At 38.2% G+C, this 24317-nt stretch overlaps 1 protein-coding gene across 8 annotated transcripts in view; it reads right to left on the bottom strand.

The window, feature by feature from the left end:
• Positions 1–24317, bottom strand: part of PTPRM (protein tyrosine phosphatase receptor type M) — a 787430-nt gene that overhangs the window by 426814 nt on the left and 336299 nt on the right. For all 8 annotated transcript variants that reach the window (XM_059139376.1, XM_059139377.1, XM_059139383.1 and 5 more), the window contains exon 5: positions 11447–11562. In XM_059139376.1, the coding sequence (XP_058995359.1) occupies positions 11447–11562 (116 nt within the window). The remainder of the gene's footprint in view (positions 1–11446; positions 11563–24317) is intronic.

Raw genomic sequence — 24317 nt, 5'->3', positions numbered from 1 at the left:
CAAAGAAATGGGAAAATGTTCCATGCTCCTGGATTGGAAGAATAAATATTGTGAAAATGTCTATGCTACCTAAAGCAATCTACACATTTAATGCAATACTTATCAAAGTACCATCCATCTTTTTCAAAGAAATGGAACAAATAATTCTAAAATTTATATGGAACCAGAAAAGACCTTGAATAGCCAAAGGGATATTGAAAAAGAAAGCCAAAGTTGGTGGCATCACAGTTCCGGACTTCAAGCTCTATTACAAAGCTGTCATCATCAAGACAGCATGGTACTGGCACAAAAACAGACACATAGATCAATGGAACAGAAGAGAGAGCCCAGAAATAGACCCTCAACTCTATGGTCAACTAATCTTCGACAAAGCAGGAAAGAATGTCCAATGGAAAAAAGACAGCCTCTTCAATAAATGGTGCTGGGAAAATTGGACAGCCACATGCAGAAAAATGAAATTGGACCATTTCCTTACACCACACACGAAAATAGACTCAAAATGGATGAAGGACCTCAATGTGTGAAAGGAATCCATCAAAATCCTTGAGGAGAACACGGGCAGCAACCTCTTCGACCTCAGCGGCAGCAACATCTTCCTAGGAACATCGCCAAAGGCAAGAGAAGCAAGGGCAAAAATGAACTATTGGGATTTCTTCAAGATCAAAAGCTTTTGCACATCAAAGGAAACAGTTAACATAATCAAATGACAACTGACAGAATTGGAGAAGATATTTGCAAATGACATATCAGATTAAGGACTAGTGTCCAGAATCTATAAAGAACTTAGCAAACCCAACACCCAAAGAACAAATAATCCAATCAAGAAATGGGCAGAGGACATGAACAGACATTTCTGCAAAGAAGACATCCAGATGGCCAACAGACACATGAAAAAGTGCTCCATATCACTCGGCATCAGGGAAATACAAATCAAAACCACAATGAGATATCACTTCACACCAGTCAGAATGGCTAATATCAACAAGTTAGGAAATGACAGATGCTGGCGAGGATGCGGAGAAAGGGGAACCCTCCTACACTGTTGGTGGGAGTGCAAGCTGGTGCAGCCACTCTGGAAAACGGCATGGAGGTTCCTCAAAATGTTGAAACTAGAACTGCCCTATGACCCAGCAATTTTACTACTGGGTATTTACCCTAAAGATACAAATGTAGTGATCCAAAGGGACACATGCACCCGAATGTTTATAGCAGCAATGTCCACAATAGCCAAACTATGGAAAGAACCTAGATGTCCATCAACAGATGAATGGATCAAGAAGATGTGGTATATATACACAATGGAATACTATGCAGCCATCAAAAGAAATGAAATCTTGGGGCGCCTGGGTGGCTCAGTGGGTTAAGCCGCTGCCTTCGTCTCAGGTCATGATCTCAGAGTCCTGGGATCGAGTCCTGCATCGGGCTCTCTGCTCAGCAGAGAGCTTGCTTCCCTCTCTCTCTCTGCCTGCCTCTCCATCTACTTGTGATTTCTCTCTGTCAAATAAATAAATAAAATCTTTAAAAAAAAAAAAAAAGAAATGAAATCTTGCCATTTGTGACAACATGGATGGAACTAGAGCGTATCATGCTTAGCGAAATAAGTCAAGCAGAGAAAGACAACTATCATATGATCTCCCTGATATGAGAAAGTAGTGATGCAACATGGGGGCTTAAGTGAGTAGAAGAATCAATGAAACAAGATGGGATTGGGAGGGAGACAAACCATAAGTGACTCTTAATCTCATAAAACAAACTGAGGGTTGCTGGGGGGAGGGGGCTTGGGAGAAGGGGGTGGGATTATGGACATTGGGGAGGGTATGTGCTTTGGTGAGTGCTGTGAAGTGTGTAAACCTGGTGATTCACAGACCTGTACCCCTGGGGATAAAAATATATGTTTATAAAAAATAAAAAATTTAAACAAACAAACTAACAAAAACAAACAAACAAACAAAAACAAACAAAGCAGGAATACTATTTTGTGACAATGAGACTCATATGAAATTCAAAGGTCGGTGTCCATATGCAAGGCTGCACTGAAAACAGCCACTATCCTACACGTGTGTGTTGTCTGCAGAGCTGTGCAGTTGCCACAAAGCCCATCTGGCCTGCAAAATTTACTATCTGGCTCTTTACAGAAAGTGTTTGCCAGCCCCTGTTTTAGAAAAACATTAACAAGTTAAATGATATGATGACTGGGATTGCTTCAAAAATAATCAGAGGGGGAGCAGGTGGAAACAGAGAGGCAGCAATTGGCCACATAGTGTTAGGTGTTGAAGTGGAATGCTGAGTATATTAAACTTTTTCCAATTTCTCTCTAACTCTGTGTATATTTACAATTTCTGTAATAAAGGTGAAAAGAAACTTTCTTCAAGGAAGATGTGAAGAAAGAAATGGCTCATTTTTCTGTATTATGGAACAACTATTTTAACTGTGGTTATTTCGCCCCACTGATTTTGCTACTGGCTTGCAAATACTCCAGTGTTGTAGAACTATTTTGTCTAGGTGTCATTCACTTCCTGGGCAAGCATCAAACTTTCTCATTTCTATGGTAAAGGTACCAGCACCAGTAGAAAAGAAAGTGTACTTTGAGCCAGGGAAGACATATCCCGGAGCTTGCGGCCTGGATCTCTGGCAACATTTGCCTAACTCATATACTTAGCACATGGAAAATATATAATATACATTTCTTGAGTGAAAGTAATAAGGGGCTTCCAAATCTTAAAAATAAACAGAAACTCCGTTAGTCACTTGTCCTTGTCCTTTGTGCTTAGAGGACATCACTTCTAACAGAGACAAACAATTTTATTACACTTGGACAAGAGCCAATGCCCTTTCTTTTGCATGAAGGGAACAAAGGATGGGAGTTCTAGAAGTAAGGAGGTATGCAGACGAGAATAACAAACTGCTTTACGACTTCAAAGTCCATCCTCTGTAGGAACTGCCTGGCGGCCGCTGTGAACCAACCCAAAATCTTCAGGTCTTGCCTCCTGCTGAGTCACAGTTCTACAGTCCAAAAGACATTTTTAAAATAAAAACCCATCAGAAATTGCCAAATTTTCTTTCCATCTCAAGGAAGGACTTAGGTAAACGGCTCTCTTTCCTTTCTCTGTACATGATGCCTGATGATGAAACTGAAAACCTTCTAGGACTTCCAAGGCCACCAGAGGCCTGTACATAAACTGCCCACATAAGACATTTCTATTTTTCCTCTCCTTCCAAAAAAAAAAAAAAAAAAAAAAAAAAAGACAGAAGAGGAAAACAAAAGCAAAAACAAAACAAAAAACTAGAGATCCTAATAGTGTCCAAACCCTCCAGGACCCTCAGTCCTAGGCCTGGCTCAGTAAAAGGAGATAGAAAAACAGAGGGTTCGTATTCTCAGCCCTCAATCACAGAAATTCCAGAGCACGGCCACCTCTGCCTTCTCTTCTTGTGACACAGCTATGGATTCTCAGAGCCAAGAAAAACAAATGAACCACTTGATGAATTTGAGAAAAGCTGCAAAAAAAAAAAAAAAAAAAGAAAGAAAGAAAGAAAAAGAAAAAATTGCTTTCACAGGATTTATGGCTCTTGGCCTCAAAGTAAGCACCCCTTAAGAGGACAAGTTGATGCCTTTCTCTTCTGCCCTCAGAACTGAACCATCTTGACCCATGGTTTCAAGTACCATTTCCCATTCTGGCCCGGAGACCTTTAGATTGCTGCTGAGGACAGAGCTCTCCAACTGCTGCTCCAACTTTTTCTGGGGCATCCTTCTTGAAGCACCAGAGATTTATGTCTTTTTGGATGGAGTTATGTCATATCACAAAATAAAATTTATTTATTAATGCCTCCTGGAATCTCGCATGGTAAGTTATACTGCATCTTTACCTTTAAATTAAGCTAATCCAAACTCACACTAAATTAAAACATACAGTATATGCTTTGAAGGCTTTTGGTGGTTTCAGTCTGAATGTGCATATTGCATTATATATATATATATATATATATGGATATTCAACTGACTAAAACAATAATGGATGTAATTTCAACCACTCAAAGTTTTAAGGAGCAAATGGTTCCTATAGCAACTGAAGACAGTCCTATTTGTGCATTCCTGGTATTTTCTATGATGGTAAGTGATGTTAAATTTATGCTTTAATATATATGGTATAAAATACCCAAGTTAAACTTGCCAAGGGAACCATAATTTTACTTCTTTTCAAATCATTTTATGGCTTTTATACATAATAGCAAAATTGGACTGATATACAGTTCTGCTTTTTCCCCTCATAATCTATAAAGGAAACTAAAAGCCACCAAGAAAGGTTGACCAAACATACATTCCCTAACAAAAAAGCCAAGGCAACATCCACACACATGAATAGAATTTTAATTTTAAATTCTGATAAAAGCTATCATGTAAATTACTACATGGTGTTTATGAATCCACAAGGAAATGTCTGGGTCTTTGTACTATGCAAGAGGCATTATAGTTAAGGATATACATTCTGGAGTTACATGGCATGGCTCAAATCTTCAGTCTTGTTACTGGCAATGTGTTCCTGGAAAAATTAGTGAAACTTCCTAAGCTTGTTTCTTCTCCTGTGGGCATAAAAGAGAGTGTTCCTGTGGATCAGTTCAGAGAAAAAAATGCCCAGACACAACCTAGCAAAGTATCTAGCACACAGCAGTGCTCAGTAAATGGAGTTGTAATTTTTTTTTTATTTCAAACACATCTGTTGAAGTCAGTAATATAAATACTGCAATATAATTTATAATTTATTCATTCATAAATCAAATTCTATAGCAGGCCAGACTACCTATTTATGAGAACCATTTTAAGTTATAAAAATCTGAAGATTTTCCTTTTTCTCTCTCAAAAAAGACCCACAAAGGACTAAAAATCTAACTCAAAAAAGAAATATGAGAAATGTATTATACTGGTGAGAAATACTGTTTTCACAATTGGGTAACTCAGACCCAGTTAGGTGGAATTACATATCAAACTCTCAAAAGAAAAAAAGAAAATCTCTAGGCCAACAACTACAAAAGTTTTAATCCTAAGTGAACATTATTCTTAGAAAATCAGTCTATCCAATTCAAGAGCTCATACTGCATTACATTCCATACCAAAAAAAGAAAAAAAAAAGTGAGGTGGGTTCATCTATCAATTACTATGACACAGGTCTGCTGTCATAGTGAGGATTCAAACATATTGTCCTTGAGAGGTGCATTTCTATTACCTTTCTTTGAAGTCCTGTGGCAAGAATTTTTTTCTACGGGGTGAAATAGAAAGCAAAATTTTACAACAGAGGGGGGAAAAATACCTAGGGGAAAGGTATACGAAATGAAGGTTTAAAAGAGATGACATACTAACCACATTTGCTTCCAGAACTATTCTAACTCTGTGTGATATTTGTTGAATACTCTGAAATAGCAAAAGAGACATCATTAGGTTCTATGTATCCCTTCTCTCATCAAAACCATCCCTTGGAGATGAACCATAGCCATAAAACCAGCATCCCAGAAAGACAGATTCTGTGTCTGTTTCTTGTGCCAGCCTTTGAGACTCACCTGGAGGAGACACATGATTTGTTCAGGCAGGCAGTAAGGGAAGTGCCAGGAGCAGGCATTTACTGAGTATTTGTTATGTTATAGGTACTATTCTAGCTGCTACATTGCAACAGTATTTTTAATAGAGTACTTCATAGTAACACCATCTGATTTTTTTTTCTATTTCTATGAACAGATGCATGTTATGAAATCATTTAAAAATGTTATTCTGGTGCCTTACTTCTAATGAGCACTAAGCCCTATTTGCTAAAAAAGTAAAACTCAATGATATTATACTATGATGGCTCCAAAATTAACACAGCTATTTTCACAGTAAATCTGAGCATATTTGATTAAAAGACAAGTAATTGATGAAGAAATATGTCCACATGGCAAAATTTACTTATTTGTAAATACATATTTATCATTGACTTTCACTAGCAAACTAAACTGTATTTAATACATATCATAATTAAATACATAATATATGATTGTGTTACAGTTTCCTACCTTTTCTGGGCTTTCACTTTCTCATGAATAAAATTTGATTTTAAGACTATTCCATATTCAGATATTACATAATTCTGTGATTCTAGAAAATAAGCTATTGAAGAATGATAGGGGTCTCAAGATCTGTGGAGAGAAAATCACTGTCTTCCAGGTTTCCTTGGCCAACTCCTATTCACCCCACTTGCTCATGCCAGTTCCTGGCTTGGTCAAAGCTGCCATTCATCTATTTTTCAAAAGGCATCCCTACTGCCCCTCTGATTTCTGCCATTTGTCCTGGAGGCTGAACCACTTTCATTTCCCGCCCACTTCTGAGTTTAAGATGGTAGCCAAATGCTGTAGACTGAATGCTTGGGTCTCTCCCAAATTCGTATGATCGAACCTAATCTCCAGTGTGACGGTACCGAGGTGGGCCTTCGGGAGGTAATTAGGCTTAGAGGAGGTCATCAGACTGAATCCCTCTTGATGGAATTGGCATCCTTATAAGGATGCCTCGCCCAGAGCTCTCTCTCTCTGCATGCGGGGATGCAGTAAGAAGGCTGTCCATAAAACAGGGAGCCAGAGTCCTCACTGAAAACTTCACCATGATGGTACCCTGACCTTGGACTTCAGTCTCTATAAATTGTTTAAGCCACGCAGCCCGTGGTGGTTTGTTATAGCAGTCCAAAGCAATGAAGACACCGAATAAAAAGACGAAGGAATTTGGAGGAGCCTCCACAATGATCAAAAATGAATTAAACAGCAGAAGTTACAAAAATGTCCAAACTACACAGATGCAGGGGAAGAGGGCAAGGTGGCCCATGTTTCCTAGCAAACAATGTGCACAAGCCATCTTCAGATTTATGACTATCAATACTAGCTTTGGTGACCATCTTTATTTATTGAAAAGTTAAAACTGGTATAAATATTAATTCTTAGGGGAAACAAGTGTATGTAGGAAAATAAAATTTAAAATGCTTCAGAAAGTACAACAGTAATATTAATATGGCCATACATGGCTTAAGGGGCATTTAGGACTGTGTAAAAATACATCTAACTCATGAGAGACTATGGATTCTGAAAAACAATCTGAGGGTTTTGAAGGGGCGGAGGGTGGGAGGTTGGGGGAACCAGCTGGTGGGTATTAGAGAGGGCACAGATTGCATGGAGCACTGGGTGTGGTGCAAAAACAATGAATACTCTTACATTGAAAAGAAATAAAATTTTTTTTAAAAAGAATATTAAAAAAAAATACATCTAACTCAGAAATTGCCCATCAGTATGAAAAGGATACCTAAAATTCTATTTTCTCTTCTCTATCTTATTACATACTCTAAGATATTTTAAAAATGCAGACTCCATAGTGATCAGAAAGTTGATAATAACAGGCAATACTGTCGTGTTTTGTGTACCTGAATGATTTTAGACATACATTTCATTTGAGTGTATCCCACAGCGACAGTCCCTGCTGAGACCATGTATCTGATAGCACAGAGCCAAGTATCTCAACAAACACACTGCATGCCACTCTCATGCTACAAAGAGAAAACCATTTTGTAGACACAGTCTTCCTACTGTACATTGTCTGGAAGGTGTTTTAAGTCCTTTGCTGCTGTACTAATGGATGCTCGTGAACTGTGTTTTACTCTGTTGTTTCGTATTCTAGAAAAACCAATTCTATGTTGACAATAACCTGTAGCCCACAGATGAGACGGGGAAAATGTAAGCAGATGGGACACATCTGCTAATCATAAACATTTCTTCATTAGTGTCATCATCAAATTTATATGTGCTATGTTTTTGTGAAAGGCTCTGACAGCGATCATATTTAATCTATATTTTAAACAACTGAACTGCTGGCCATTTTGTAGAGGTGGGTCAGTATGGGCATGTAATACATATGGTACATATGGACTTTTTTTTTTTTTTTTTTTTTGGTTATGATGGCTCCTTGAGGTTAATCATGCAATGTCAGTCACATCCAAATTCTTCCAACAGAGTGGTAAATACATATTACTTATTCATCTAGATTTGGAATATGGGAAGATGTTTTAGGATAGTGGAATCAAGCAATAGGTAAGTAAAGGAAATATGGGTGTATGATTCTCTGCTATGCCATTTACCTCTGTGACCCTGAGCAATCCTGCACCTCAAATTCATCTATAAAGGAAGAGTACGACCATGGGATATACCCATGAAACTGAGCAAATGCCTACAGCATAACTCAAAATATGGTCATACAAGTAACACATATTATTATAAACGATGATACTCCAAAGCATCAATGTTTCCCTAAATAAAAATGCATTATTAATTCCTAAATCTTGACTTAGTACTGAGAAGAAAAGTCTAAAAACATTTTTCCTATTCATTTTTCTGCCTGGATCTCAGAATTACTTTGAGATGCAAGTGACTCTGTAGGCAGGAGATAAGCATTTTTGAAACTGTGATAGCATTAAAGGAGTGATGAAATGCCCATATTTATACCTCTACACTCGAAAGATCCTGCACCATGATTCCAAGTTTGTTTTTCCCCACAACTTCTAAAAGATGACCTCAGGCAAAGGCCAGGGCAAGGGTGAGAGGCTCGGAGGGCTCTATGAAACCATCACCTGCCACAAATCCTCACTCAACTGGAAGTCACTTTGCACAAACACAGTTTAATAGAAACCATTCTTGCAAGTGAAGGACACTAGTCTTATTTCATTAGCTATTAATAAAATAAACATTTCCCCACAGTATGCTTATCCAACCAGAGGAAATAAATCATTTAACAGTAAAATTATTCTAACATCATAGAGATTCACACAGAGCACGCCAGGTCCAGGACGGAGTTTCACTTAGAATTTCAGTCACAACACCTCTGTTTCGATCATCCCCTTCAGAGTATGACCACGAGGACAACTGCAGGGTAATAGGTAGTCATCGATGCCAAGAAAGGCAAGACAAGGTTGGGTAATAGACAAGAAAGGCATTAATGGATGGACTGTAAAAACAATTTTTTCAACACTAATGATCAAATGTAATAGAACAAAAGCAAGAGAGTTCAGGGGCATGGGAAATTCAATGAGATAGTCCCATCAAGGCTAGTGAATACAGCTACCTTTGTACCTTGGGTTTTGCCTTTTTCTTTCCTGACTTGGGACATGCATTTGGCTCTGCTTGAGCCCAATAACTGTCAACCTTGAGCACACCCTGGAATCCCCTGGGAAGCCCTGAATGCGGGGACCTGACACAGACCCATTAAATCAGAATCCTGGTGTAGACCAGGCATTTTTTAATCCCCCCTCACCAAGTGATCCTAGTGGAGTGAAGGCTCAGACTTTGCATTTAGACCTGTTTTTCAAAAGAGCAGCTAGCTTTCTCTCTATGACAAGGCAGATTCTCTTTATTTTTTTATTGTTTTATATTTTTTAATTTAAATTCAATTAGCTAACATATAGTAAGTAAATCATTAGCTTCAGATACAGATTCTCTTTAAAACATAGTCTTCTCCTTTGTAGCAGGAAATAGTTAAAGATCCCCAATACCCAAGGCGATGCTAAATTGAACCAGGAGCATCCCAAGCCCAGGATATTTGTAAAAACAAAAAGACCAAATTGTAACCCTAATTTGCCTATAAATTCTTGGAAGTATCTAAGACTCGGCTAAGGCAAGAGTTTAGACTTTATACTGTGTTTCTGAAGTAACATTAACACAAATATCAGAAGCCCAAAACTATTTTCCATGAAAATCTAAGATTCTGGAGATAAATCAAAAATGACAGGAAAGTGTCATTTTTAAAAGGTAGCTAATGCATTGTGGAAAATAAGCATAAAAAATGCCTGTCTCATCAATTACCATACACAGCCCATCTTGATCAAGTTAAATACCAAACAACCACTAACGAAGAAAATAATTTTCGGTCTCTCATATCAAGATCCTAAAACAACTGGGAAGTGGGATACAAAAGAGAAAAAAAAAAAAAAAAAAAGGAAGAAAAGAGAAAACAAAATCAAACACTGAGGATCAGGATGGAGCACAATAGCCACGGGCTGCAAAATCTCTTACAGTAGCGAGTGTAAAACTTTTGGAGAATGAGGAAGAGTTCAGATGAATTTGGTGCCTGTGGTCTCGGTCCTCTGCATACCTTCCTCCTTCCTGGCCAGTGGATCTTCTTCTCACAGGAACACCAAGAGATGAGAAAACACTGACGTCAAGGTAGAAGGGTGAGGAATTGTGCAAGTGGGTCCAAGAATATTTTAAGAACCCTCCTTCAGAATGTACTCCCCAGCTGTCAACATATTGTTGCCTAATCTTGGGACAGCACATTAGGCCATCTTCCGTGTGCCCCAGAAGTCGAGGAATAAAAACAGCCTTTTATTTCAGTTGTGATGATGAAAAGGCAAGAGAAATTTCACAGTTTTAGAGTGTCACGCAACTGTGACACGTCACAGTCCTCATGACAGTGCAGAAGAGGAGGGACGATAAGAAGTGGAGAGGTGAGAGGCAGAGGACAGGTCAGCGTGCGGGAAGCTCAAGTCATGGGGGAATGGAACAGAAACACAAAGGTGTAAAGTCATGGATGGAGCGGCTCAGTAGCAAACTAACCTAAATGTAGGATTAACCAAACTAAAACAAGACCTACAAGGAAAGAGGGATAGGTGGAAATCAACACTAGTCTCAGTAAAGAACGAGTGTCCTGCAGATCAATACATAAAAGGAAGAAACAAGAATGAAATCGGAGAATGCCATGGGAAGGGGAGGTGAGACACAGAGCCTACAGCAGCGGGAGGCCTTCCAGGTGGAGAGGAGAGGTCTGAATCCCACTCATTCTTTCAGAATTCTGGCAACCATGGCTATGTCCATGACACTATTTTCCATGCAAAATACATATGGAATTTGAAAGATCATGGACTCTGAGAAACAAACTGAGGGTTCTGGAGGGGAGGGGGATGGGGGGTTGGGTGAGCCTGCTGGTAGGTATTAAGGAGCGCACATATTGCATGGAGCACTGGGCGTGGTGCATAAACAATGAATTTTGGAACACACACACACACACATTAAATTAAAAAAAAGAAGACACACAAATTATGATTACACTAAAAATGTCCACTTAAATAGTCAAAAGATGTGTTGTTAATTTCTAATCCTGCTCTAAAAGTATTTTGACAACCATATCTTCAAAGCAACACGGCTCAGCAGAAGCAATGGAAAAAACAGAAATTTAAAGGGAAAAACAAAAGGTCTGTGAAGAACAGTAGACATTATTTAGAACCTTTAGGAATCTCACAACTTATCAATAAAGAAGGAAGGAACAGAGACAAGTCACATCTTCAGTCGTCCATCAACAACCCAATCCTGACCCGGTTCCCTGGACCCCTCCCCAGGGGTCGTGCCCTTCTGCCTCTCGACCCTCCCTGAATAGGTCGGTGATGGTGAGTTACTGTACCTGCAACCACAGCCTGTCACCCGCCACAGTCCGGCCGATGGCACTGCACTGGAAGGTGGCAAACTGGCCTGCGTTGACTTCCACATTCTGAATCCGCAGGAAGTGGGGAGTTCTGGCTACATGAAGAAAGAGAGTGAAAGATTAAATTGGAGCTCTGTCACCTACATTTGTCTTGTTTGAATCTATCTGCAATTTGGGACCCTTCCGTTTTGTTTACCTTTAAAGGAAATGTGGCTTTTGATTATAAGAATGCTTTCAAGATCTCATCCTGATTGTAAAAGGGATCATGGAAGGCTTTGGTGTACTCTGTGAAAGATCAGAAAAGCCAAGCATTCTGGGATAGACCCAAGAAGAAAGAAGATATTTTATTGTTCCTGCTGTGCAAATTATCATAGCTCAGCAGTCTTCTTGTAATAACAGATCTGTATTAATAAAGATTACACTGAACCCTAATTGATGTTTTGAACAAAAACATATTAGATATTTATACGAGCAACATGAAAAGAACAGTAAGAAGTTAAATGATGTTGTCAAGGAAACTTTCTAAGCCAAGTACAAAGCTGTGCGTAATATATATTTTAATACAACTAATTGGTATGCAGCATTACTTATGTAATTTTATCCAACTACAAAAAATACTATCCTTATAGACAGACTCTGGGGAATTATGTTGGGACTGCCATAGCGTGGCAGTTTCTGCTGATTCTTACTCCTAATTTAAGAAGAAAGAATGATTCTAAATGCTAAACAACATTAAGTCTCATAACGGACATTGTCCATGGGGGACAACCCTCTGACTAAAGGATAATTCTATTTGATCGGAGAAGCACAGACCAAATTTCCGCAACAGACAACACAGGTGTGTGAAGGAACTGGAATGACAGGTCAGGAGTTAAATTTTATGATAGGCTCCATTATTGGGGAAAGTCTCTTATCACAGCAATGACAGGGTAAAAGCAAGGTGCTGGGAGGAAGGTGGTTAGGGAGTAGAAAAGGAAGGAACAGGATGCTGGTACTTTCTGAAGGGATGGATAAATCTTCTGGACAATAACTCGAATAAATTTCTCATGCTTTGCCAGCTTGTCCTCACCATCAGTGTGTCTTTAGGCCATGTCTAGGCACCTTCAAAGAATGGTACCCCACTACTGAGTACCCAAACGTGATAAACCAGCACTAATATTAACCTGTGCAGAACACAATTAGGAATGGAAGTGGGTTACTACCAAAAACAAAGAGAAATGTATTTTAATATCAGTAACACACAGTAAAAGCCCATTAGTAACTTGGAGGCCACTAGTAATTCAAAAAATGTATTCATGATGTTTAGCAAGCCAAATGTCCTAAATAACTTCTACAAAAGTAGTATAACTATGGGTCATTGTTGCTAATACTAACATATTAATTTAAAGCTCTATGACCTATTTTTTACTAATTTATCTTTGGCCAAGAATAACATGATGTTGTGGTTTTTAAAAACCTCTGTAAAAAGTCCCTAAATCAAATTTCTCTTCTAGTCTCTGTTCCCAAAAAAGCTGAAAGATGTTTTGCTTTTAGAAAATGGCAAAAGGTGACATGTTTTGAGCACTTTTCCATCTTCGCATTCACAAATGCTCTGTGAGTAGGTATTGTTTTCCACTTTGCAAGTTGGGGAACTTGTAGGTTCTTGCCTAGTAAGTGTCAGAACCAGAGTGTGAACACTTCTAAAACCAGGCACACTGAGTTGAGTTCATATTATTTGAAATTAATAATAATAATTATTTGAAATTAATAATACATTAAAAATAACAAAAGCATGTTATTTAAAATTAATCGATGAATTCATATTATTTAAATTGAATTTGTATTACTCAATTGAACTGATTTTATATTCTTTGAATTAGTATTACTCAATTGAACTGATTTTATATTCTTTAAAACCGTTTACTCACAACTGCAACTTCTGTAGAATTCTACTCTCCTAACCTCACCTTTGACACAAATGAACAAACTTTTGCTACACAAAAAGTCCTAACGATTACTATTCTAGATTTACCTATATTAGGGGTTCCCAATATTAAAAGAAATCATTAAGAATTTGAGATTTGACTGAATCGACAGGACTACATTAGAAGCAAAAAAGCTGTTTCCTTGCTCAAAGGGGATGACGAACCATGAGAGACTGTGGACTCTGAGAAACAAGATGAAGGTTTTGGAGGGGAGGGAGTGGGGGGATGGGTGAGCCTGGTGGTGGGTACTAAGGAGGGCACGAACTGCATGGAATACTGGGTGTGGTGCATAAACAATGAACCTTGGAACACAGAAAAAAAAAATAAAATAAAATGAAGACGTTAAAAAAAAAAAGGAAATAAAAGCAAATGGAATATTCTTTTTCAAATCCACACACTACATCCATTATAGCACACCTGTCATCAATTGGAAACTTTTTCGACTTTTTCCCTTTTAAAATAATTCTAAGCACATTACCCCTAGCCACATGGACATCAAACTATACTATGCACAGAGCATTCATGAAAGGAAAAAAGATGATGGAAGGTAAGTTCTCTGTTCATCTGTGTGTTTGTACAGCAGTAGATTTTAGCTACTTCACAGGAATTCAGAGGGAGCTGATCAGAGCGGTCTGTGCTCTACAGGCCACACACACATACAGACAGACACATACACACACACACTCCCTTGCACTGCTAGCTCCTTAGGGAGCTGCTAGGTACATTTCCTGTCAATCTTCCTGAGGCACTGGGGGTCCCCTTTCAAGGGGTCCCCCAGCCACACAGCCTCTGCCCATCTACAGAAACCACTCTCCTCAGATTACCAGCAAGCCCCTAGCCAGCCCAACAGCCTTCTTTCCTCCTCCTCCTGTGTCCAAAGGGGAAATGTTTTCTACCACACTGATCTGTTTCCAAAACTTCCCCACAAAAACTTTCAAAGTTCTACTTTTGAAGTCATTTTCCTGAAGCTTTTTTCCTTTGTTCGTTCTTCCTTGTTCTCCTCCCCAAAGTAGATTTGTCTCGGAATTAGGACTCAGCTCACTTCCCTTTCCAGAGTGTGGGCGCACCTGGTAGGTGCAACGTGAGATTCTTAGGGACAAGGAATCTGTTACCTTGTCACCACACAACACTCCCGTTGGCCACAAAGAGAGTCCTCCACCATCAGGAACCCTGGAGCCGCTCCAGTCACCTGTGTGCCCCGATCAGGGCAGACAAGCCCTTCTAGAGCCAGACCTGACTTCATGCCACACCCCAGGCAGAGGGCATCCAGACCACAGAAAACCGCAGCCACTATAATCCCTGCTGGTGAGCTGTGGGCTAGAGCCCGAGCCACTGCTGGGGTCACACCAGGAGGAAAGCTTATAATCCAGGTGCCTTCAGAGGCTGATAGAAACTACAGGGAACTATTGTCCTAAGAAGCACAGTAAAAAACAAAAAACAAAACAAAACAAAAACCATTCAGGCCAGTGAAGGAAAACCAGGTCCCAGGGGAAAAGGCAGGGGCCACGGAGATTGATAACTGACTTCAGATTTTGTGAAGTGAACTCAGTATGCAGGAACTATAGAGAGGCATGTTTCCCTAAGGGTGAAGAAGAGTTTTCCAACAGAGACTGCCAGAACATGGTAGGAGCAGGCTGGCGAGGGAGCCATGCGTAGACACAGAGTCCACATCTGGCTGGGCAGAGAGGTGCCTTTTGCGACTAGAATGCTATGGGCTGGTGCTGCTCTCAGTGGCTCAAAGGGCCGTTGGCACCTCTTCCCCCACTGCCGTGGTAGTGGTCCACCTGTGGTAATGGAGTCCTTCCTTCCTTTCTCCACAGGTGTTTTGGGTATGGAGGCTGCCTCATCTGCTCCCTCTTTGGAGACACCTCTTGTATCCATGGGTAAACTGTAAGAAGGCTTCTGGTTTGAGTCACATGTAAAATGAGTATGCTCTCCAAAGCTGGCTGAGAATCCCAGGCTTCTTTGTTTAGAAGGGGCCTCTTGGCCTGGAAGCTCTTCTGTCAGGTTTTGATTTTGGCCTCTCTCTTCACCCTCTTTGGTCCTGCTCCTCCCTTGAGAACCTGCCAGTCAGCTGGCATGTGCCTTTCCAAGTCCTTGATGCCCACGTGCTCCACCAGTACAGGACTATGTCTGCTTCCTTTCTTGTCTGCGTGACTTTGCAAAGGATCATTTAGAACCTCAGTAGATCCTTTGAGAAAATCTCCCAAGCTGGCTCCCACCTATATTACAGTAAGCATCACCTCCACTTCCATACTCCTGTGGGTTGTTAAAGACTGAGTATCCTCTTCGTTCAATTGGCAGGACATCTCACTACTGCTGCCCTCTCCTGTCCATCTCATGCTTCCTCTCTCTGATTACCTCTCACTGAAGGCCACCATAGTAAGCTGGATCCCTAAGACAGGGTTGAGTGTGTAGCCATCTTTTATGATCACTTCCGGTACAGGGATATTACACCTGAGGTGCTACTCTGCCATTTCAGCCCACTGGGGGTAAGCCCAGGGTCAGTTCTGGGCCTGTCCTAAAAGTTTGGGGAGGATTTTGAGCATCACTCCTGGTATTTCTGTACATAGTTAAGCTATCAAAAATTAAAAATCAAAAAAGTTTCCCCTAAAAACCCATTGCAAAATCTCCATGTGCTACTCATCTATGTCTTAAGACTTGGCTTCTTGTCCTGCAGCCCACCTATGACTCCTTTTCCTCCCTCCTTTGTCTCCCCCCCATTCCCCAAGGCCCCCAAGGACTTTCTCAAAATCTTCTTTCATACACTACAAGTGAGTTCTCTTAAATTTCTCAATCAGAAGTTCTAATCAGAGTGTGTGGGGACAACACAGCTTAGTGTCTGTACCTCTCCTCCCATAGATGCCAAAATGCAAGAAAGATTCTCTTTCCTATGGTAACATTTCCTTTCCTCATAAAATCACTAGAGATTTTCAGCCCTTCAAAGGTTTCTACACTTTCTGAGTGGCACAAGGGGAAAGCCAAAATACATTTAGTTTGAACATCAAGAGTAAGCTTCCCATGGGCTAAAATAATTTATAGAAAATAAATTTCAAATCTTGAAATTTTTAATTTCATTCCTTATCTAGCATGGCAGAGACTTATTTTGGAAGAGCAAAGATGGGGATATCCATAGAGTCCTCTTTTTCTTTTTTAAAAATAATATAGCATGTTTCCAAGCTGCCCGAGAAATAAGATAACTCATTTCCCCCCAGATCTGAACAGCATCTGAAAACAGCTTACCCAGACCAACTTCATTTACATATTCTTCCTATTAATATGGTTAATATATTTAAAAATGTCCAATTGATTGGAAATCAATTTAATTCTTTTTCCTAGGGTTTGTGATTTAAATAACTTTTACAAAATATTTTTAATAATAGACATTAAAAATAGGGAACTATTCAATTTTTAATCATACAAAAATTTATCTCTAAGAAATAATTTTTGAAATATGATATAATTTTATACAGCTTTATTTTTTTAAAGATTTTCTTTATTTATTTGACAGAGATCACAAGTAGACAGAGAGGCAGGCAGAGAGAGAGGGGGAAGCAGGCTCCCTGCCGAGCAGAGAGTGTGATGCAGGGCTCGATCCCAGGACCCTATCCTGAGGAGCCAAAGGCAGAGGCTTTAACCCACTGAGCCACCCAGGTGCCCCTATACACAGTCTAAAAAAAAATTGAACAAAAACTGTAACTTGTTCAGACAAATAGCATGTTGACCTAAAGCCTGGACAAGGTGAGGAAGGCTGGGAAACTGAAGTTTGATTCATCCAGGAATGCTCGCAGAGATTACTTATTGTAGTAGACAAGGAGACAGATGAAAAGACAAATAAGAACAGCTGAAAATGGAGTAAGAATGGGGAGGTGGTGGAATGAAGGAAAAAAGAAATTCAGTTGAAACCAAAAAGGGAAGCTTTTGCACCTGGTAGAATCCTTTCTCATGGGAGCATATTATAGGCTTCTATTATTCATGGGCTGCTCTGAATTCTCTGGTGGGAGCTTCTGGCTTTGCCTTGCACTATCAGAACAACCCCTTGCCATTAAGAAAACTGAACACCCTCTAACATGGTCTATTGGTATCTTTCTCCCTTTTTGTGGTAACCATGCACTTAAAAAATTTTTAAAAATATTGTCAGCATTTTCCCATCTTAAATATTTATCTAAAACTATTTGAAAATCTGCCTGATATATCAGTGGTTCTCAACTAGGGCAATGGCCGCCCCCCCCACCCCCCCGCAGGTAACATCTCACGATATCTGGAAACATTTTGGTTGTCACAACAGGGGTGGAGAAGGTAGGAGGCCTACTAGTATCTAGTGAAGAGACACCATGGATGGTGTTAAACAACCCGCAGTGCACAAGACAGTCCTCACCAAAAAGAATCAACTGACCCAAAATGTCAGTAGGGTCGAGATTGAGAAGTCCTGATATCCATGATAAAGACATACAAAAGTTTCCTGGACCACCCTCTCCTCTTGAACATTTGGAGTTCTGATATATAATGCTAAGATAAAAGATTCCATAATTAAATCATCGTATAGACTTTCTGCTTTTTCCTTAGGATAAATTTTCAGAAACTGAATTTAATAAGACAAAAGAAATGCATTTTTAAAAGACTTTTGACAGAAATTGCCAGACTACTTTGCTTAAAGCATGTAACAATTTCCATCTCTACTAGCAGGGTAAGAGAGCTCTTTTCATTACACCCTCAAAAATACCAAGTATTAATTTCTGTAGCCTGTCTTGAGAAACTCATGAAATACATGTACTCTTCTCTATCAGCTAACTTAATAATAATAAATAATGTGACTATCAGAATTGTCACTAGTTCTGCCACTGGGTTGTTCATTCACTGGGAAGTCCACCGCAGGGAGGCTGCTTTCCTAAGGGCTCTGTTTCAAGCAATGGCTAACTGAACCAAAAAGAAAGACACAGAAAAAAACTCATTGATCAAGACAATCTGCTAATACTTACTGCCTCCGGGGGGGGGGGGGGGGAGTTGTTAGGATATGACTTACATTTTTAATTTGGAGGCCAAAGATATAATTATGCGAAAGTCTGTCTTTTTTGCCCCTATTCTTAAAGATCTATTGGACAGGATGAAAGTTATTACTTTTCCTTTAGAATTGTTTTGATCTTTAATACAGCTTTCTGAAAGACTGCCGGTGCATATTACTCATACCGTAAGGTTAAAGGTCTAAGGAATTTATACCTCTGTTCAAATTGTATTTTGGGAGAGCCCTTCCCTGGGATGGTCTGTCTTTGGTTTGGGAAACAGCATTGCTTAGTTGAGAAAAAGACTGCCAGAAAAAAATAACCTGGCTAAGATAATAAAAGCCACAGCCTAAGTGGAAACCAGATGAACACATATGAACCTATTAAGCACAAGTATTGTTATAAGCAACTTACCCTTTTCAGATGAAAGATAATTAATTGACCTAAATGGAAGACAGTAACTCTTCCACGAGGCTCAACACAACAAAGGGACTGTGGAATTCTCTTTTCCATATCAGTTTCTTCCAAGAACGTGGAAGTCAAAATTTCTAATATTGCCATTTGTGTTTTTTCAACCAACGTTAAAGGCCTATATAATCTTTCCAAAGTTTTAAGATGCCTGGATTCTCCATGTCCACTGATGTGAATTCTAGAACGGTTTTCCAACTGGAAGGCTGACACTATTTTAAGATTTGGATTTCTGCCATGTGTGTTCAAGCATTCAAGCATCAATATTTCAGCTCCTGATGACTTCTGAACAGAAGCAAAAGTTCTTCAATCCAAGCTTTAGTGGAGATACGTGTGTGTGACATATATATTTAATCTGTAAAACAGGGTTTGCTTTTTTTTTTTTTTTTTTTAATAAAGTTACCTATTACATAGGGTTGGGAAAAAGATTACACAAGATGATGCCAGAAAGGTATTCTGTGTGTCTGGTACCCTCAAAAATGTTCATTACTATTTAAAATAACTAATCTACCACTGGAAACTGGAAAAGATCCCAAGAAATAAGAATCTCTAGCCAGAAAAGTTTTGATCCCATGCTGAGCTGTATGCTCTGATCCTTGCCAAACTGTCTTAATTGTAACACCAGGTATAGTACAGTTACAGCAGAAAATTTCAATCCATCCCATATTCAAAAAGAAAAATTCTCTCTCTTTCTCTCTCTCCAAATTTATAGACCCATTCGTCTCCTAGATACCCTTTCAAAATGCTATGCCAGCTTTCTTCTCAAGTCTGCAGGAGTTCTAAAAACTAAATATCTCCCATGAATATCAAACAGGATTTTTATTACAATTCTCCTATGTTCTCATCTCTGCCATATTCTGTTGCTTCTTATTAAGAAAATAGTTGTTAAAAGAATAGAGGTCTGTAGGTATTAATTGATCTCAAATCAACCTTTGATCCCAAAGCCAGAAACTACTGATCAAGATGCAGATCTTTTTGCAGATGTTTCCTATTATTGATCCTTCAAAGCCTGCACGTAAACGCCAACAACGAAATCGAAGACCGGTAATTTGTGAGATCAAAGTGCAGACTGAAGAGGGACAAAGGAAGACCGGGTCCTGACCCTTTTTTGTTTTCATTTGCATTTTAATGCAATGGCAGAGACTGAAAGGGACTGGAGGCATTCCCAAACTGCTAGGACAAGCAGCCAACTCTCTTATTTGTGTAGCATGTCTTCACAAACAAGGAAACCCAACTTCTGCCGAAAGAACAGCCTGGCCCTGCCCACACTGAGGCACAGTACATTCTGCAAACATTTTCCTTTTTAAATTTTCAGATGGACATTGTTAAATCACCCCACATAAATAATCTATCATTTTAGCTACTTCATCCGCGGCTTAGTCTAGTGGGCCCATCAGGATGGAGTGCCTAAATAATAAAACAGCTCACATTTATTGAGCTCTTAGAATGTGCCAAGCACTGTTCTAAGTTCTTGATGTACATTAACTCATTTAATCCCTACATTTATCCCACTGAGGGAAGCATCATTATTATTATCCTCATTATATGAATGTGTTTATAGGGCCAAAGAGGCCTAGTAATGCTTGTGATAGGAGCAGGAAGCTTTGCTCTTAACAGGTTACAGGACCAAACTATTTTTGTTTTGCTTAAAAGTTAAAAATGGGTCTTAATGAAATAATTTTTCAAGTGGCAAAACAGATTCAACATTCTTATCAGAGAAAAATAAGTTAGGTACTACATATAAATAACTTTCATAAATCACTCATATCTTGAAGAAGAATGATTGATATTTTAGAGGAGAAAAACCTAAGTCAGGTTCTTATGTGTTTAAAATGAAATGTCAGGGGCACCTGGGTGGCTCAGTAAGTTAGCCCTCTGCCTTCAGCTCAGGTCATGATCCCAGGGTCTTGGGATCAAGTCCCATATCAGGCTCTCTGCTCAGAGGGGAGCCTGCTTCCCCCTCTCTTTCTGCCTGCCTCTCTGCCTACTTGTGATCTCTCTCTCTGTCAAATAAATTTAAAAAATATTAAAAATAAATAAATAAATAAATGAAATGTCAGTTCTGAGTCCTATGTGCTTCTTAGTCAAAGCATGTGATCACTCATCATTACTCAACAGAACGTAATTCAGAAAACAGTTCTAATTTTTTGCCACTATTATCCCTATTTTAATCACACTACTTAATGTCTTCATTAAAAAATCTAAATTGAGAAGTAGGCAAACAATATTTGGGTATGCAAATGAATCAATGAGTGAAAAATAATTTTGTTGTATAAAATAAGAATAATTTGAACCTAGGATGCTATATTATAAAGTCTGAATTTCTTTACTGTTTAAAAAAAACCTCCTTATTTCACACTCCAAAATAGTAAAACACCATAATATTGGATTTTATATTGACTTTATGCAATAAATGGCATGTGGGGTTTTTTTTTTTTCAGTCTTTTTCAAAAAGTAACCTACTAAATAAAAGAAGATACCTGAAAATGATATATCCAATAAGGGGTTAATATTCAAAACATGTAAGGAACTCCTACAACTCAACACCAAAAAAAAAAAAAAAAAAAACAAAACCAAAGACAAAAACAAAAACTAATAATCTGATTAAAAATAGGCAGAGAAGATGAATAGACATTTTTTCCACAGATGACACATAGATGGATGACAAACACACAAAAAGATGTTCAATATCAATGATCATGAGGAAAACATGAACCAAAACCATGATGTGAGAAACCATCTCACAACCATCATAATGACTAGTATCAACAAGACAAGAAACAACAGGGGTTGGCATGGATGTGGAGGAAAGGGAACTTCTGTGCACTATTGTTGGGAATGGTGGAGCCACTATGGGAAGTGGTATGGAGTTTCCGCAAAAATTAAAACTTGAAATACCATATAATGTAGTAGTTTCACTGCTGGGTATTTACCTAAAGAAAACAATTACATACATTTGAAAAGATATTGGGACCCCTATGTTTACTGCCCCATTATTTACAATAGCCAAGATAGGGAAGCAACCTAAATGTCCATTGATATGTGAATGGATAAAGAAAATGTTATACACACACACACACACACACACACACACACACACACATATATATACATATATCCATAATGGACTACTACTCAGCCATAAAAATGAAATATTGCCATCTGTGACAACATGCATAAATATACAGAGTATTATACTAAGTCAAATAAGACAAGCAAAACAAAAAAGACAAATATCATGTGATTTCACATATATGTGAAATCAAAACACAAACAAATAAAATAAGACTTATAAATACAAAAGACAAACTGGTGGTTGCCAAAGGGGAGTGGAAGGATGGGTAGAAATAGATTAAGAGGTACAAACTTCCAGTTATAAAATAAACAAGCCAAAGGGATATAAAATACAGCATATAGAACATAGTCAATAGTATCTTAATTATTTTTATGGCTACAGATGGTAACTATGCTTATTGTGAGCACTGCATAATGCACAGAATTATCAAATCACATGTCACACACTTGAAACTAATACAGTATTATACATTAAGTATACCTCAATAAAAAAAAAAAATGCCAAAGGGAGTTCTTTGAATGGAAGTAAAGCAATGTTAATTAATAACATAAAAACAAAAAAATTTTATGATTACTCGTTGGTAATCATAAATTTATAGTCATAGTTAGAATTTGCAATATGGTAATAGTGGTGCCTAATTCATTTACAACTCTAAAAGTTATTTTAAAAAGAACATAGTAAAAATAACTATAAATAGAATGACCTGTTGTTAGTTACACAATATAAAAAACACATAAATTACAGCAAAAGAACCTATTTGGTAATAACCTAAAGTGTGAGGAAGAGAAGTAAAAGTTCAAAGCTTCCAAATGCTATCAAAGTTAAGTCGTTATCAGTTTAAAATCAGGCACTATAAGTTTACTTCATGTAAGCTTTATGGGAATTATATAGAAAAATGTTGTGGTAATTTCATGAAAGAAAAAGACAAAGAAGTCAAAGCATATTGAAACCGAAAACATCAAAACACAAAAAAAAGTCACCAGAATCAGAAACAAGGAAAAACAGATCTACAAAGCAACTAGAAAGAAATAAACAAAATGGAAACAGTGAGTCCTTTCCTGTCAATAGTTACCTTAAATAGAAATGGATTAAAAGACACAGAATGTCTGAATGGATAAAAAGCAAAACCAAGATCCAACAATGTGCTGCCTACAAGAGAAGCACTTTCGCCTTAAAGACACACATAGGATGAGAGTGAAGGGATTGGAAAAAGACATTTCAAGCAAATGATAAGCCAAAAAAAAAAAAAAAAAAAGAAGAAAGAAAGAAAGAAAGAAAAGTTCATGTCTATACTTAGACAAAATAGACCTTAAAAATGATACAAAGAGAAAAAGTCATTATGTAATGACAGAGGGGCCTAATACAACAAGGAGATATAACAACTGATGTAACAAGAATATATATGCACACAATGGTGAAGCACCAACATACAAAAGCAAAAATTTCTAGAAATAAAAGGATAAATAAACAGTAACACAACAGTTGGGGATTTTAATATCCCACTCTCAAAAATGGACAGAGCATATGGAGGGAGATCCATTATGGAAACAGCAGACCTGAACAACAGTATAGACCAAATGGACCTAACAAACATAAAAAAAATTCTATCCAACAACAGCTGAGTAATACATTCTTCTTAAGCACACGTGGAATATTTTCTAGGATGGACCATATGTTAGGCCACAAAACAAGTCTTAGCAAATTTAAGAAGATTGAAATAGTACCAAGAATCTTTTCTGACTACCACAGTGTGAAACTGGAAATCAATAAGAGAAAACTGGAAAATTCATGAATACATGAAAATTAAACTATTCTCTCCTAAAAAAAAAAAAAAGAATCAAAGAATGCATTAAAGAGAAGAAAATATTCCTTCAGATAAACAAAAATGGAAACACAAAACACAAAAAGAACTTGTAGGATGCGGCAAAAACAGTTCTAAGAGAGGACTTCATAACACTATATGTCTACTGAAGAAGCAAAAAAGATCCTAAATATACAACCTAATTCTACATCTTAAAGAAGTAGAAAAGAAAAACAAATTGAGCCCAAAGTTAGCGGAAGAAAGGAAACGACAAAGATTAGAGTAGAAAAAAAAAAAAAAAAACAAAGAACAGAAAACGTTAGAAAAGATTAGCTAAACTAAGAGCTGGTTCTTTCTTTCTTTTTCTTTTTTTTTTTTTTTAAAGGTTTTATTTATTTATTTGACAGAGAGAGATCATAAGTAGGCAGAGAAAGAGGGGGAAGCAGCCTCCTTGCTAAGCAGAGAGCCCGATATGGGGCTCAATCCCAGGACCCTGAGATCATGACCTGAGCCGAAGGCAGAGGCTTTAACCCACTGAGCC

This window comes from Mustela lutreola, chromosome 11 (genome assembly GCF_030435805.1).
Source record: "Mustela lutreola isolate mMusLut2 chromosome 11, mMusLut2.pri, whole genome shotgun sequence".
In the NCBI taxonomy this organism is placed as follows: Eukaryota; Metazoa; Chordata; class Mammalia; order Carnivora; family Mustelidae; genus Mustela; species Mustela lutreola.
Note: the sequence above shows the minus strand (reverse complement) of the source record. Positions and strands in the feature narration are given on the sequence as shown.